General features: G+C 44.4%; 1 protein-coding gene across 1 annotated transcript in view; it reads left to right on the top strand.

Annotated features, from left to right (window-relative positions):
- The window catches only part of LOC135901683 (26S proteasome non-ATPase regulatory subunit 13-like), a 100,377-nt gene that overhangs the window by 48,854 nt on the left and 36,964 nt on the right, over positions 1 to 14,559 (top strand). The window contains exon 7 of the mRNA XM_065431528.1: positions 7,083 to 7,254. Coding sequence (XP_065287600.1) covers positions 7,083 to 7,254 — 172 coding nt within the window. The remainder of the gene's footprint in view (positions 1 to 7,082; positions 7,255 to 14,559) is intronic.

Raw genomic sequence — 14,559 nt, 5'->3', positions numbered from 1 at the left:
CTGTATTGAGCAGGCACGCATGATGTCATCAATGACTTTGGCTATTGGATATTCACTTGTTGAGGTCATATTTGATGGTAGCAATGTGTCGACCACAAGAGTAGGTTCACAGCCATACCTCTTGTATGGAAAAAGAGGAGAATACATAAGTGGCATTCTCGATGTCAGGTGCATGCGAGCTGTCAACGGGGGCACAAGAAAAGCATCCGCGTGTTGATGCGGGCATTCGGACTTGTAAATCACAGAGTTTAAGAACTCTTGGAGTCTCAAAGCTCAACGACCAAGCCTGCCCATGGGATCCTTGAGGGAGGAAAGCCAGCAGAGAGCATGGTAGTCGGTTACTATGGAAAGGGGTTGACTGTAAAGGTAAGAATGGCACATGGCAGCTGCCCAGACAACAGCAAGGCATTTCTGTTCTATAATAGAATAGTTGCACTTTGGGGGGGGGGGGGGAGAGGAGGTGGCTGGCCTAAGCGATAATGTGATCTTGGCCATGCTGGACTAGGACAGCGCCAACACCATGACCACTGGCATCCATATGAAATTGTGTTGGGGCATTAGGGTCAAAGTGGGCGAGGGTTGGTGGTAAGGTCAAATGTGTGATGAGACGAGAGAAGGCAGCAGATTGTGGAGGTCCCCATGGGAAGGGTATGCCTTTTTTGGAAAGGTCAGTGAGAGCTCGAGCAATAGCAGCAAAACCTTGAATAAAGCGGCAGAAGTAGGAATACAGCCCAACAAAACTATGAATGTGACTCACTTCGAAACCGCAAAGTTTCGGACAGAACAAATTTTGTCTGGGTCAGATCGTATACCGAAAGCGTCGACAAGCTGGTGCAAAACAGTAATATGGTGGTGACTGAAATGGCATTTCGATTAGTTGATTTCCAGCCTGGCCTTACGAAAAACGTCGGGTATGGTAGAGAGTTGTTCAACGTGAGTATAAAATGCAGGTCAAAAGGCGATAACGTCAAGGTAGCACAGGCATGTGGACTATTTGAAACCCTGAAGCAATACTATACAATACAATGTATCATAATAAAAAAGTGGCCGACACGTTACATAATTTAAAAGTCATAACTTTAAACTGAAAAAGACCATCAGGTGTTATAAATGTGGTTTTTTCTCTGCTCATATTGTCGACAGCGACCTGCCAGTATCCAGATCGAAGGTGATTAGAGGAGGAGTAGCTGGCATCGTAGAGGCAGTCAAGGACATTGTCATTTGCGGCGTCGGGTACACGCCTTTCTTACTCACTTCATTCAAATGGCAGTAATCCGCACAGAAGTGCCTCTCCCATCCTTCTTAACCAACAGCACCAATGATGCTTATGGACTCGAAGAAGGCTCAATGATGTTTTTATCGAGCATTTTATCTAGGTTTTTTAACGGCGATCTCCGGCGACTGCAGCCCTCTGGTGGCACATTCAGAGAAGATGAGCAGTTGGCAGGTGGTAGGTGGCAGAATTCTGGTTCATTTTCGGTGCCTGGCAGTGCGAACACCGATAACGCCCCTATAGACAGCCGTGTCACAGTCGACATCAGCAGGCTGGTAATCACAAGGACAGTCATCTGCATCGCAAAGGTAAGGGTATTACATGGCTGCTTTGTGGTGCAGTCAGCGAGTCCATTTTGTGACAAAGTTGTCCAGTATCGCTTCTCGTGAACACTTGCATGAAACACAGCAAAGTCGCAAATGGCACCGCCATCGCAGAGCCAATTCCATGACCCTCTGTCTTTCTATCCTGGGAACAATGGCCACTCAAGCATTCCTGTTGATGCAGCCTGAGTCGGCGAGAATGCTGTACCATGCACTGCCGCAATGCGATGTTGGGAAGGAACGGTGGTCACTGTGCCATTCTTAGGAGATCACAGTTTGGCGATGCTTCATTTACGCATTGCCGATAGCTGATAACTGTTCACGGTGATGTTTTACCGCTCAAACATGTCATTATTATTGCCCGAAGCGAAATCATCATCATCATCAGTCTGCTACGCCCAATGCAGGACAAAGGCCTCTCCTGTACTTCTCCGACTACCTCGGTCATGTGCTAATTGTGGCCACGTCGTCCCTGCAAACTTCTTAATCTCATCCGCCCACCTAACTTTTTGCCGCCTCCTGCTATGCTTCCTTTGTCTTGGAATTCACTCTGTAACCCTTAATGACCATCCATTATCTTCCCTCCTCATTACATGTCCTACCCATGACCATTTCTTTTTCTTGATTTCAACTAACATATCATTAACTCGCGTTTGTTCCCTCACTCAATCTGCTCTTTTGTTATCCCTTAACGTTACAGCTATCATTCTTCTTTCCATAGCTCGTTGCGTCGTCCTCAATTTAAGTAGAACCCTTTTCGTAAGCCTCCAGGTTTCTGCCCCATATATAAGTACTGGTAAGACACAGATGTTATACACTTTTCTCTTGAGGGATAATGGCAACCTGCTGTTCATGATTTGAGAATGCCTGCCAAATGCACCCCAGCCCATTCTTATTCTTCTGATTATTTCAGTCTCATGATTCAGATCTGCGGTCACTACCTGCCCTAAGTAGATGTATTCCCTTACCACTTCCAGTGCCTCGCTACCTATCGTAAACTGCTGTTCTCGTCCGAGACTGTTAAACATTACTTTAGCTTTCTGCAGATTAATTTTTATGCCCACTCTTCTGCTTTGCCTCTCCAGGTCAGTGAGCATGCATTGCAATTGGTCCCCTGAGTTACTAAGCAAGGCACTATCCTCAGCGAATCGCAAGTTACTGAGGTATTCTCCATTAACTCTTATCCCCAATTCTTCCCAATCCAGGTCTCTGAATACCTCCTGTAAACACGCTGTGAATAGCATTGGAGAGATCGTATCTCCCTGCCTGACGCCTTTCTTTATTGGGATTTTGTTGCTTTTTTTATGGAGGACTACGGTGGCTATGGAGCCACTATAGATATCTTTCAGTATTTTTACATACGGCTCGTCTACACCCTGATTCCGTAATGCCTCCATGACTGCTGAAGTTTCGACAGAATCAAACGCTTTCTCGTAATCAATGAAAGCTATATATAAGGGTTGGTTATATTCCGCACATTTCTCTATTGCCTGATTGATAGTGTCAATATGGTCTGTTGTTGAGTAGCCTTTACGGTTTCTGCCCCGTAGGTGAGTACTGGTAATACACAGCTGTTCGACACTTTTCTCCGAAGCCACATAGGTAAAGTTATTTAATGGCTGTTGTGTGGCTTTTGTGCAGTCATCATGCCGACACCATAATGTCCAAGACTTTCGCGGTAGTTTTTGAATTTTATATCCTGGCCAACTAGAATGCTTCCATCTCTTCTGAAGAATACTGTCATGCATCCGCTAGTAGTAAAATATATCACAAGTTCTTTAATAAAAAATGCCTGCTGCGCTTTCAGTTTCAAAATGACAGGCGAACAGAACCGGGTACCACTTTGAAGGAGCTATATGACACTGCATTTCACCTTTTAGTTGGACGTTTTTAGAGAAGGCACCGGGAACAAAAATGACACTGCAAATCTGGTTTTCAGACCAAGGCAAGTCCACCGTTTTCATGGTGCAACGACGCATGCGTCCTGCCCTAGTAAATTCGTCGCAAAACGTTTTGGTAGGGTCTCGCGTGTGGCTGCATGCTGAGAAGTCCACTGAAGAAAAAAATAATAATAAAAAGCTCTTTGAGACACGCTGTTGCAAACACTAGTAGCTCGACATCGGTGCGGTGCCGAAAACATACGCAGCGTAAGACTGCAACTCCTCTTTAAAACCGAAAGCGGTCAGGGCTTTGTCCGAGTGGTCTGGACTACACCGTGTGCCATGTAGTTGCTGCCTTTCATTGATGGCTAGCAAATTTAAGGAAAAACCCGTGTATTACGCTTGGGCGACACCTAAACATGTCACGTTGCTGACGAAGTCTTTGTACCGCGTGGGCCCACACTTGCTGGTGGTGGCAGCTCGCTCTTGACTTCATGTACTCGTTTAAGGCGCTGTAACACTGAGTTGATATGAGACCGACAAGATGCTTATGCCAACGATTGACCGACTATTCAGCACAGTGTGTCACTGAAACCATCATACCAGGCCACGGAGGAAGACATTTAGAAGGTTAATTCACTCATTTTTTATCAAAACCACCTCTCAAGTTAAACCCAATACAATTTCAGGCATGACCATATTAGAGTTCCATTTTGCAGGACGAACTACGGTAAAAAACAATTAGCATACTTAGTCCCATCCTTCATAAATGCACATCCTAACACGATCACTATCGCGCAAAACTTCAGATCATTAAACTGCTTTAAAAGTGCCATGAAAAAATATTTGCTTTCCCTTTCTGATTGACATTGTGCTAATTGTTTTTTTTGTGTGTCTTATGTACAATTATTTTAAGTGCGTTTCATTTTGTGCTTGTATATATATATATATATATATATATATATATATATATATATATATATATATATATATAGTTTTTTTTTTCGTGTTTATATTACTCTGTTGATCCTAAACTGTTTCTACTTAGAAAGTTGTATAGTTATTGTTGTATTTAATGCACGTATGTGTGCAATGTATGCTATGTACGTATAATCCACGCTATTGATATGTGTGTATACTATCTGTATGTTATATGCTACCACACTGTTGAGCAATGTATGGGTGACAGGGCCTTAGTCAGGCAGACAATGTACTGCCTTTAGCCTTGCCATCCAAGACCTTCACTGTGTCTGAATCAATGCTGAATAAAAAAAAAAAATCCCGTCAGCGCGAGCGAGCACTGGCGACGAGATAAGGTCACAACTGTATGCACCGACGGGGCCGTATGCAGTGGCGGTGCCTTGCAGCGTGTCGTAGAAGCCGCAGCAAAAAAAAAAAAAAAAACAAATGCAGTGCCCGGGCAGGCGGCTCCGGCGCGCTCTCCGGCCACTTCTTCGGTGCCCTCAATAGAAGTCAGGCGCGCACGGCCAAATGGGAGCAACACACTCGACCGGTTGCCCTGGCAACTGAAACGGCGGTAATATTTTTCCAGGCCACCAGGCGCCGCTAGCATAATGGCTCCACGGGCTTGTGACCTTATCTGGTCGCCGCAAACAGCGGAGTTTCCACTCCTAAATGTTTCTTGCTCCGTGTACCAGGCCGACAACGACGCAACTGCATACAACGCAATCGACGAGTGTGAGTTGTTCTACTGTGACGGGCTTTCTTGTCGACGGCACCGACAAAATCAGCTTGCGTTCGTCTGGGCCCCACGCGATCGGCCGTCGAACCGACAACACGATAGCGATAGCGACAGTGTCTCCAGATGTATAAATTATTAATTGTGCTTAAAATGAGTCAAGCATGCCTACCCAGTTGAAATGCACAAGCTTCAAGCCTCTCAAGTGCCGTGCACATGGTTTCAGCCGATGTTGATACTGTCGAGTTTCTGCGCCTGCTACTGGCGGTGCTGTACTGAAATGTAAGCAATTAGGATCACAGAAACTCTTTTTATAATTCAGTTCTAGCCTTAGCGATTTGAAATCAGCTACAGTTCAGTTCTTGCAGCACGTACGCAATAAGCGGGAAGTGGCAACACGGCACTGCAGTGCCATCTGTACTAAAGTAGGGGGTTTTAATCTCTGCCTCATCGTGTAGGCTGTCGGTCGCATTCGTGACGTATATGGGTGGGTATGTGCATGTTGTTATTCTGACACATTTCTCATTTCGAGAGATTCACTGTTTACCTCTGCATCAAACAGGAAACAAGAGATGGTGCATTTTGGTACAGAGCAGCATAGCAACAGTCTCACTCAGTTTTACCAACGATGTCAGTTATGGCATCCGTGTTTTCGCGAGAGAACAACACGGCTTATTAATGAGCGCCTATGTGTGAACAGTTTTCTGTAAGGATGGTTCATGGCACTCACAGACTGTAGGTGTAATAGAGTTAAATTAAAGTGAAAATCAGTAATAAATTAACAGCCTCTAATATGTGCATCTGTATCACAGTTGCCATTGTTTAAGTGGTTCGGCCGCTCATATTTACTCATCTCAGAGTGGAGCAACACGCTACATATGTGCAGATATGCATACTTTGCTACATTTGGCATTATTCTATATCAGCAATGCATCTCTTCCACAATATGTGAACAAGTGCACCGCTTTGATAAATCCGACGTGGAAGAGTGCACTCTAAGAATTCTTGAATGTGCAAAATGCCTAAATGATGTCTAAAAAGAATACAAAAAGTGAACTCCAAGTGCAGAAATCACCGCCAACAAACTTCCAAGTCAGCTGTGTCGGCAAACTGAACTCAGCGTGGCTTTATCGACCCCAGTGTTTGCACAAGAGCACACTCAGGCCTGCTGACCCAGTAGTCGGTGAGTGCTACATGGCTTCCAAGAATGACGTGCAGTTCCAGAGAAGATATCAATAATTATTTGTGATCCATGAAATGCACATTCGACGCGCACTCAACATGGGTGCAGGTACACAAATCAACCGGCAGATGCCCTGGCACCCTTCCAAAACATTTACAGTGGCCTGCTGCAGAGGGCAGCACAGGAAAATGAAAAAGGCGGTTTGTAATTGCTGATGCCAGCTTCAGTCCTTTTTGTTTGTTTTCAAGGCCGTGTGCATATATAACAAACTATGGATAGAACTACCACTTTTCGCAGAACCATTGAATTTAAATGTGTTCGACTGTACAAGGGTGCCCTGGCAGCGCTCTTTGCATTCCTTTGGTCAGAATTTAGAACTCTGAACACATTTGCCTGGTTCTTTCAGAGCACTCTAATGCGCGCTCATGTTCGACCTGAAAGCGTGATCGAGACCCGACCACATTCTGGTCACGTTTCGTTGCTGCCGTGGTAGTTGTGCTTACCCAAGCCTTGTCTGTATTTGCAACAGAAGTAATAGTACTGACCTCAGTCTGCTTCTATTGCTTTAAGAAATGGCTTAATATCTCTGGCTAGGATCTGTAGTGAGCTTTGCATGATTGCGACTTCTGCGTACTAACCAGAATCAGGTGAGTGTGATATGAGAGACAGATTGCTGTTGCAGCCTCTGCTTGGCACGAAGGTTGATCTCGAGCCCACTTTGCAGAAGGTTCTGGAGGAAACAGAGTCCCAGGCCGAGTCCCTCCCGGGCGTGACGAAGGTGCATGGCCGCTTCTACCAGCTGTGCAGTGACTACCACCAGCAGATGGGTGACCACCAGGCCTATTACCGGGACGCCCTGCGCTTCCTCGGCTGCACATCGCTTGACCACATTCCCGGTGAGAGCCTTTCCTTAGCTTGGCTGCTACAGTGCTTACCTTTGGGTGCAGTCTCTTGTACGGAACTGACCATTGTTTTACATTGTGCTGTACATTGCTTGTGTAAGGGCTGTACATTGTTTTTTGGATGTTCTGCAGGGTGCAGGTCTTGCAAGAGGCAAGCTTACGGCTGCCCACTGAAGATGCTCAGATTGCTATGAAGAATAGTGTAGCAACCACTAGTGGCCAGACATGAGTGCTTTTATTCAATTGTTGATGCCGCTTCTGCTGCCCGCTTTGTTTGATGAGCTTGCCTTATCAGATCTCTGCCAAAGCTGGTCATCCTCTCTGCTGTCCATTACAGTTTGAAATTTCCATTGCCTTGAAACTCTGGACTGCAGCCTCAAGCAAAACAGCCATGCACATGTTCAAAATCCACGCACTCTTTTCTCGCAGCAATACACCTTAGCACAGCCATTACCGTTGAAGCACTGTGAATCTAAGCACGTGATTGAGATCCGGTGGGAGACCGTGACGATGACAGTGCCATCATCAGCTGGACAGTAATTAGTCTCATCTAGTAGCAGCTTGCAGAAATTAACCAGCATGCAGGTATGGCCTCTGAGATTGCAACGTTGCAGCATTGCAATCTTGGAGGCCAAGCATGTAGGCATGCACATGACCCTTCCTGAAACGTGAACAAATTTTCGCGGCTGAAAGTGGGGTGCAGGCCTTACATGTAGTACTGCCACAGCTATTCACTGATTCATTCCAGATTTCAGTGATGGACCTTTAGAATTTACTGATTTTTGCTGCCTTCCAGAAAAACAATAGTGAAACGTATACTAATTGAACATTTTTGCCTTTTCTACTACACCAAACATCGTTGTAAAGAACCGGGATATAATCAAATACCGTATTTACTCGCATAATGATCGCACTTTTTTGTCAGAAAAATTGACGCAAATTCAGGGGTGCGATCATTACGCGGGTTAAATTTCCCGCGAAAAAAAAAAAAATCTTTTTTCGTCCCGCATTTGCTGCGGGATAGCGGGTGTAGGACACCAAAACAAAAATGGCGGCCGGCGGAGCAAGCCGAACGCGATTTCTTTTTCTTCTCGCGAGTACATTACGAGCATTGAAACAGTTTCTTCCGTATCGGTGATGAATAATATTGTTAATATCGGCAAGTTTGCGGCAATAATGTAGCCATGTCCACTTTGAGGGGACAGAAACAGGTGGGCGCGCTTAGCTGCCAGTGACATAGAAATTCATGGCCGACGTGCTGCGGAAACTGCGGCATTTGTCTTCACTACTATCCTTATAAGACACGTTTCCGCTAAGGGTGGGCGAATATCTTAGCTGTGTTACGAGCGTCGGCGTATGAATAGGGTACGCTTTTAACGTATCAGAGTAAACGTGGCTACTATCATTGCCGCGCGCGATTTGTTGCGTGCTCTCGAGTGCAGATGAAAAGAATCGAAATGCGCCTTTATTGTTTTTGTTGACATGAACCATTATAAAGCAACCCATAATAAAGGCAAGCTTGGTTGTACCTCTTTTTGTCATGGAAGTGCGGAAAGTGATGAAAGTAATGAAATCGGGCATCTACTTAAGAATGTTTGGTGCGTGCAGGCCGCTTGGCGTGTCTTGAAGAGTCGTTCGCGTAGCATTCGACAGACGGTAAGCGCGATCATTATTAGCTAGACTTAGCACACGACATATCGCTGCGGCAAGTTCGGGGTGCGATCATTACACGGGACATAAAAAAAAACGAATTTTGACGACAAAATTTAGGGGTGCGATCATTACGCGAGCGCGATCATTATGCGAGTAAATACGGTAATGTATCATCATCATCAGCAGTAGCAGCAGCAGCAGCAGCCTGGTTACGCCCACTACAGGGCAAAGGCCTCTCCCATACTTCTCCAACTACCTCGGTCATGTACTAATTGTGGCCATGTTGTCTCTGCAAACTTAATCTCATCCGCCCACCTAACTTTCTGCCGCCCCCTGCTGCTACGCTTCCCTTCCCTTGGAATCCAGTCCGTATCCCTTGATGACCATCGGTTATGTTCCCTCCTCATTACATGTCCCGCCCATGCCTATTTCTTTTTCTTGATTTCAACTAAGATGTCATTAACTCGCGTTTGTTCCCTCACCCAGTCTACTCTTTTCATATCCCTTAGCATTACACCCATAATTCTTCTTTCCATAGCTCGTTGTGTCGACCTCAATTTATGTAGAACCCTTTTCGGAAGCCTCCAGGTTTCTGCCCCATACGTGAGTACTGGTAAGACACAGCTGTTATACACTTTTCTCTTGAGGGATAATGGCAACCTGCTGTTCATGATTTGAGAATGCCTGCAAAATGCACCCCAGCCCATTCTTATTCTTCTGATTATTTCAGTCTCATGATTCAAATCTGCAGTCACTACCTGCCCTAAGTAGCTGTATTCCCTTACCATTTCCAGTGCCTCGCTACCTATCGTAAACTTCTGTTCTCTTCCCGAGACTGTTAAACATTACATTAGTTTTCTGCAGATTATTTTTTAGACCCAACCTTCTGCTTTCCCTCTCCAGGTCAGTGAGCATGCATTGCAATTGGTCCCCTGAGTTACTAAGCAAAGCAATATCATCAGCGAATCGCAAGTTACTAAGGTATTCTCCATTAACTCTTATCCCCAATTCTTCCCAATCCAGGTCTCTGAACACCTCCTGTAAACACGCTGTGAATAGCATTGGAGAGATCATGTCTCCCTGCCTGACGCCTTTCTTTATTGGGATTTTGTTGCTGTGTTTATGGAGGAGTACGGTGGCTGTGGAGCCGCTATAGATATCTTTCAGTATTTTTACAGGGTCACAGGGTTAGTCATAATTTCAAGAAAGTGGCGTGTAGGTATGGAGTACCTGTGGTCTTCTTCACCCTGAGCAAACTGGTCCGTCTCTGCCCCTGAATCACGGGTGGCGCTTCGAACGGGTGTACAGTACAGTACAATAAATGTCACGTGCATTGTTCCACTGGAGTGGTTGCAAACTGTGTTGCTCAGGCTGTTTTTATGGTTGCACATCAGGTGTTTGTTTTTCTTAGCTTGCAGTGCATAATTTTTTTTCTCGAACTTGCCTCATGAATTCCTTGTTCAAATCCCCCCTCCCCTTCTTTTTTCCTTTTCTCCTTCTTCTTACGCTTTCCTGATTGCTTCGCTAGAGCGCATGATTGTAGAGGAGTCAGGCGCATGCTAGCACCTTTAGTCCTGACCCTCATGGCTTTCTGTAATCAAACTGAAGAATTTGTGAATGAAAAAATATGTATTGGAAAGTATCTACAGAGCTTCCACAGCTACCTTAATTCTCCACAAGAAAAGTAGGAAAATACTTATAAAGAAAAGGGTCAGTGAAGGAGACACAATCTCTCCAATGCTATTCACCACATGCTTGGAAGAAGTATTTCAGCTATTAAATTGGGACGGCTTAGGGGTAAGGATCAATGGCGAATATCTCAGCGACCTTCGGTTTGCAGATGACATTGCCCTATACAACAACACTGGGGACGACTTACAACAAATTATTGAGGACCTTAACAGAGAGAGTGTAAGAGTGGGGTTGAAGATTAATACGCAGAAGACAATGATAATGATCAACAGCCGGGCAAGGGAACAAGAGTTCAGGATCGCCAGTCAGTCTGTAGAGTCCATGAGGGAGTATGTTTAACTAGACCAATTACTCATAGTAGACCCTGATCATAAGAAGTAAATTTACAGCAGAATATAAATAGGTAGGAATGCAATCGCCAGAAACAGGTTGGTGCGAGGACAAACTGCAGCCGGCTGATAACTGGTTTCATTCGCCTTATATTCGAATAATGTCAAAATTCACATGTTTAAAATAAATATACTTAGTTATGTGGTTTTTAGCCTTACCTTTGCGACCTGCGCCTTTATGTCTCAATCCAATCCATAGGCAAGTCGACCGAAGTCTAAAGTTGCTTTTGGTTGGAATCAATGCCATTTTCACTGTACTATGCTGTATTTGTGTTACTGTTATGTTAATTCTTCCCAATTGCAGAAAATCGGGTAATCATCAACGTAACGAAATATCGTGATAACGCTATCACCTAAGGCTTTCTCTAAGCAGCTGTCAACCTTACTCAGGTAATTATTGCTAAGAATAGGGCCAACCTTTGAGCTAATACAAATGCTTTATTTCTGCAGAAAAACGCCATCTCTCCACCCAATCAGCATCGACTTCAAGTACATTGAAAGAATTTCTAGAAAAAGCTCCCGTGGAAACACCACATCTGTCAATAAAAGCCGACTCTTGCACTTGTTCATTAATGCACTCATTTACAGAATTTAGCAACCCATCATGCAGCAAGGAATAATACAGGTCTTCAATATTCATGCTAAAAGCTGTACAATCACCAGGATTTTCCTTTCTTAAATACTGAACTAGTGCCTGAGAATTGCGTAAGCAAAAGGGTTCTGAAAAAACTAGTGAAACTAAGCAGTTCTGTAGGTAACTAGCGACATAGACCTGCCAAGTCCCTTTCTCTGACACTGTAGCATGAAAAGGAATTTCTTGTTTATGGGTCTTGGCCGAGAAAAACAGTTCTAAGGTGAGGGATTTTGCTTTCTTGACATTACAGACAACCCCATCAAGATTGTGTCTTGACAAGAGGTCAACCGCACATTGCTTAACTACCGAAGGCTTGGGTTTTACCGGCTGTAAATTCTTTTCTATAGCTGAAATCGCTTTTTCTGAAAGCATGTCATCTGGCATAATTATGAAATAACCTTCCTTGTCAGATATTACGGGTCTAAGTTTATGCTCCTCAAGGTAATTAACGGTCGGACAGGGTCAGACGTCTTAAAATGAGCATTTAATTGTTTAATGATAGCAATGCAATCCGAAATACAGCGCGGTATGCTTAAAACGTCAACAGGTTTTATGTTAGTCTTAAAACTGTGCTTAGGACCTAAGGCAAGGGTTCTTCTATGGGTATCACTTACTATGGCGTCTCCAAGAACCAGTACGTTATTTGACGGTGAATTATTAGAAACGTGTTTCCTCTTACTTTGTTGAAGCTCCGGAAGTTTCATCCTCCATAGGAAGTCCGTGTGTTGCACGGCTAACCCATTCCAATCGGCGTAGAGGCGGTTCCAATGGCGACCGCGCAACGGACCTTTAGACACTCCTGATAGAACCTAACTTGGCGGCATGATTCAGCGGAAAGAATAGCTCCAATCCTCCTGGCATGCCCAGTTGATGGTTGAAGGAAGCCACACATCATTTAAACTTTCAATGGGACGACACGCTTACGACTAAACCACGACATGGTTCTGGCACGGAACATCCATATCGCAATTAAGGAAGCTAACGAAACAGAATTGTGCAGATAAGTTGGGGAACATGGAAAAGTTCTCAGAGTACTAGAAATGAAGCTTAGAACGACAGAAAGCTGAGCTAGTTGGTAAGGATTCATTACGGAAAAGAACAGGTGAGGCGTGCAGACAGGACGCAAGAGTAGAGAAGTGGACAACACGAACGCCGTTCGTGTTGTCCACTTCTCTACTCTTTTGTCCTGTCTGCACGCCTCACCTCTTTTTAGCAAACAAATATTGCCAGGCTGGTTGGCTTTAGGAGCACAAATGAGGCAGTGCAAGGGGACATGGGTTAGGCCTCTTGTGAAGTCAGAGAAGCGCGGAGCAGTATTAGTTTTTGAAGAAATACTCAGGAACATGGATGAAAATATATGGGCAGCTAAAGTGTACAAGTATGTGAACTTGAAAAGCGTAGACTTAGAATGGAGGAAGAGGTCAAGGAAGTTGGCAACCAAGTGCAAGGTAATTGAAACTGTCAATAGACAACCAGGGGTCATCAGAAAGAAAGTGAGAGAAACAGAGACAGTTAAATGGGTGCAAAGAATGGAAACAAAAAGGACCATATGGATGTACAAGAATGAGAAGAAAGAAATTGGAGGGGAAAATTTGCACAATAATTCAAAGGACAGTGCCTTGCTGTTTGAGGCTCGAGCCGGTTGCCTAAGTGCAAAAACATACCAGAGCAAATATTTGGTTATAGATGAGGCACGTGTATGCTGCAGCAAAAATCCGGAGACCACTCAGCACATCCAAATGGAATACGCAGACATTTACCCCGTGATACCCGAAGGTAATGTGCACCTTCCAGGGGTGCTTGGGTTCAAAGTGGACGAAAGCATCGACTGGTCAGCAGTCAATATAAGCAAGAGACGTTTAGAGTAGTGGTGGGAAAAGAAAAGCAGGGATCGGTATGACTGGGTCCGTTACAGGCATAGGCAGCAATACAAGGTAGGTGTAGAAGTTTTGAGGAAGAGAAAGATTTAGGAGACATACATGAAAATGCCTGAGTTAACTCAAGCAGGCTAGGTGACTATTTGTCACTACCCCATTTCAGAGGAGTTGCCAATAAACCATCATCATCATCATAGCCATTTGATGATAGCATCTTCATCATCATACTGTTTCATCAGATCCTGCAGCAAAGATCTAGCACTGCTCAACAGTATTGGCTCTTGTTTAGCTGCATCACTCTTTCCGTCTTGCAGTAATTGGGAAGCACTTTATGGGCCTACAAGCGATTGCAGTAGTGGCAGTGCAGTCTTCACCAAGATTCACAGTAACTGGAATCTCCAAACAATAAGGAGGACAACAAGGTTTAGGAGGTTGGCCATAAGGCGAGATATCAAGTGACAAGAGTGGGAGATGCGACGAGCACAACCGAATAAGAGCGTTCATAGTTGGCCAGTAGTGACTGCGTTATTCTTCATAGCAGTAGGAGCACAGTTCGAAGCTGGGGACGGCAGAAGTGTCAGAATAAAGAAGCAGGAGGCACATTTGAAAGTTATATTTTTAATTATGCATGTTCCGATACACAAAACAAGGCAGAAGCACTTTGCTTCATGGTCCACTCAGTGGGACTCCTTATGGCTGTGATTTTACACACATGACATTTAGCATTTGGATGCAGCTTAACATGCCAGGTGTACCACTTGCCTCTCTTGTAAAGAATAAGTTGTTGTAAAAGAGACAATAACAAGAGAAATATCAAGTTGACTTAGTCTGATTCCTTCAGAACACAATTTTCCTTAACTTTGTGGTATCAAGACCATTGGGAGAGAAAACGAAAGCTAGACTCACATTTTGCAAATTTCACATTGAAATCACAATTTGTCAGTAGAGTCATTGTGGCACCACGTATATTGATGCATTTTGGCGTATTTCAGCCTTTGTGCAAGCTCTTGGAACGTGCTCAATTTTTGGCTCCTTTAGAATTCAATAGAGTTCA

This window comes from Dermacentor albipictus, unplaced genomic scaffold, assembly GCF_038994185.2.
Source record: "Dermacentor albipictus isolate Rhodes 1998 colony unplaced genomic scaffold, USDA_Dalb.pri_finalv2 scaffold_16, whole genome shotgun sequence".
NCBI classification, from domain to species: domain Eukaryota; kingdom Metazoa; phylum Arthropoda; class Arachnida; order Ixodida; family Ixodidae; genus Dermacentor; species Dermacentor albipictus.
Note: the sequence above shows the minus strand (reverse complement) of the source record. Positions and strands in the feature narration are given on the sequence as shown.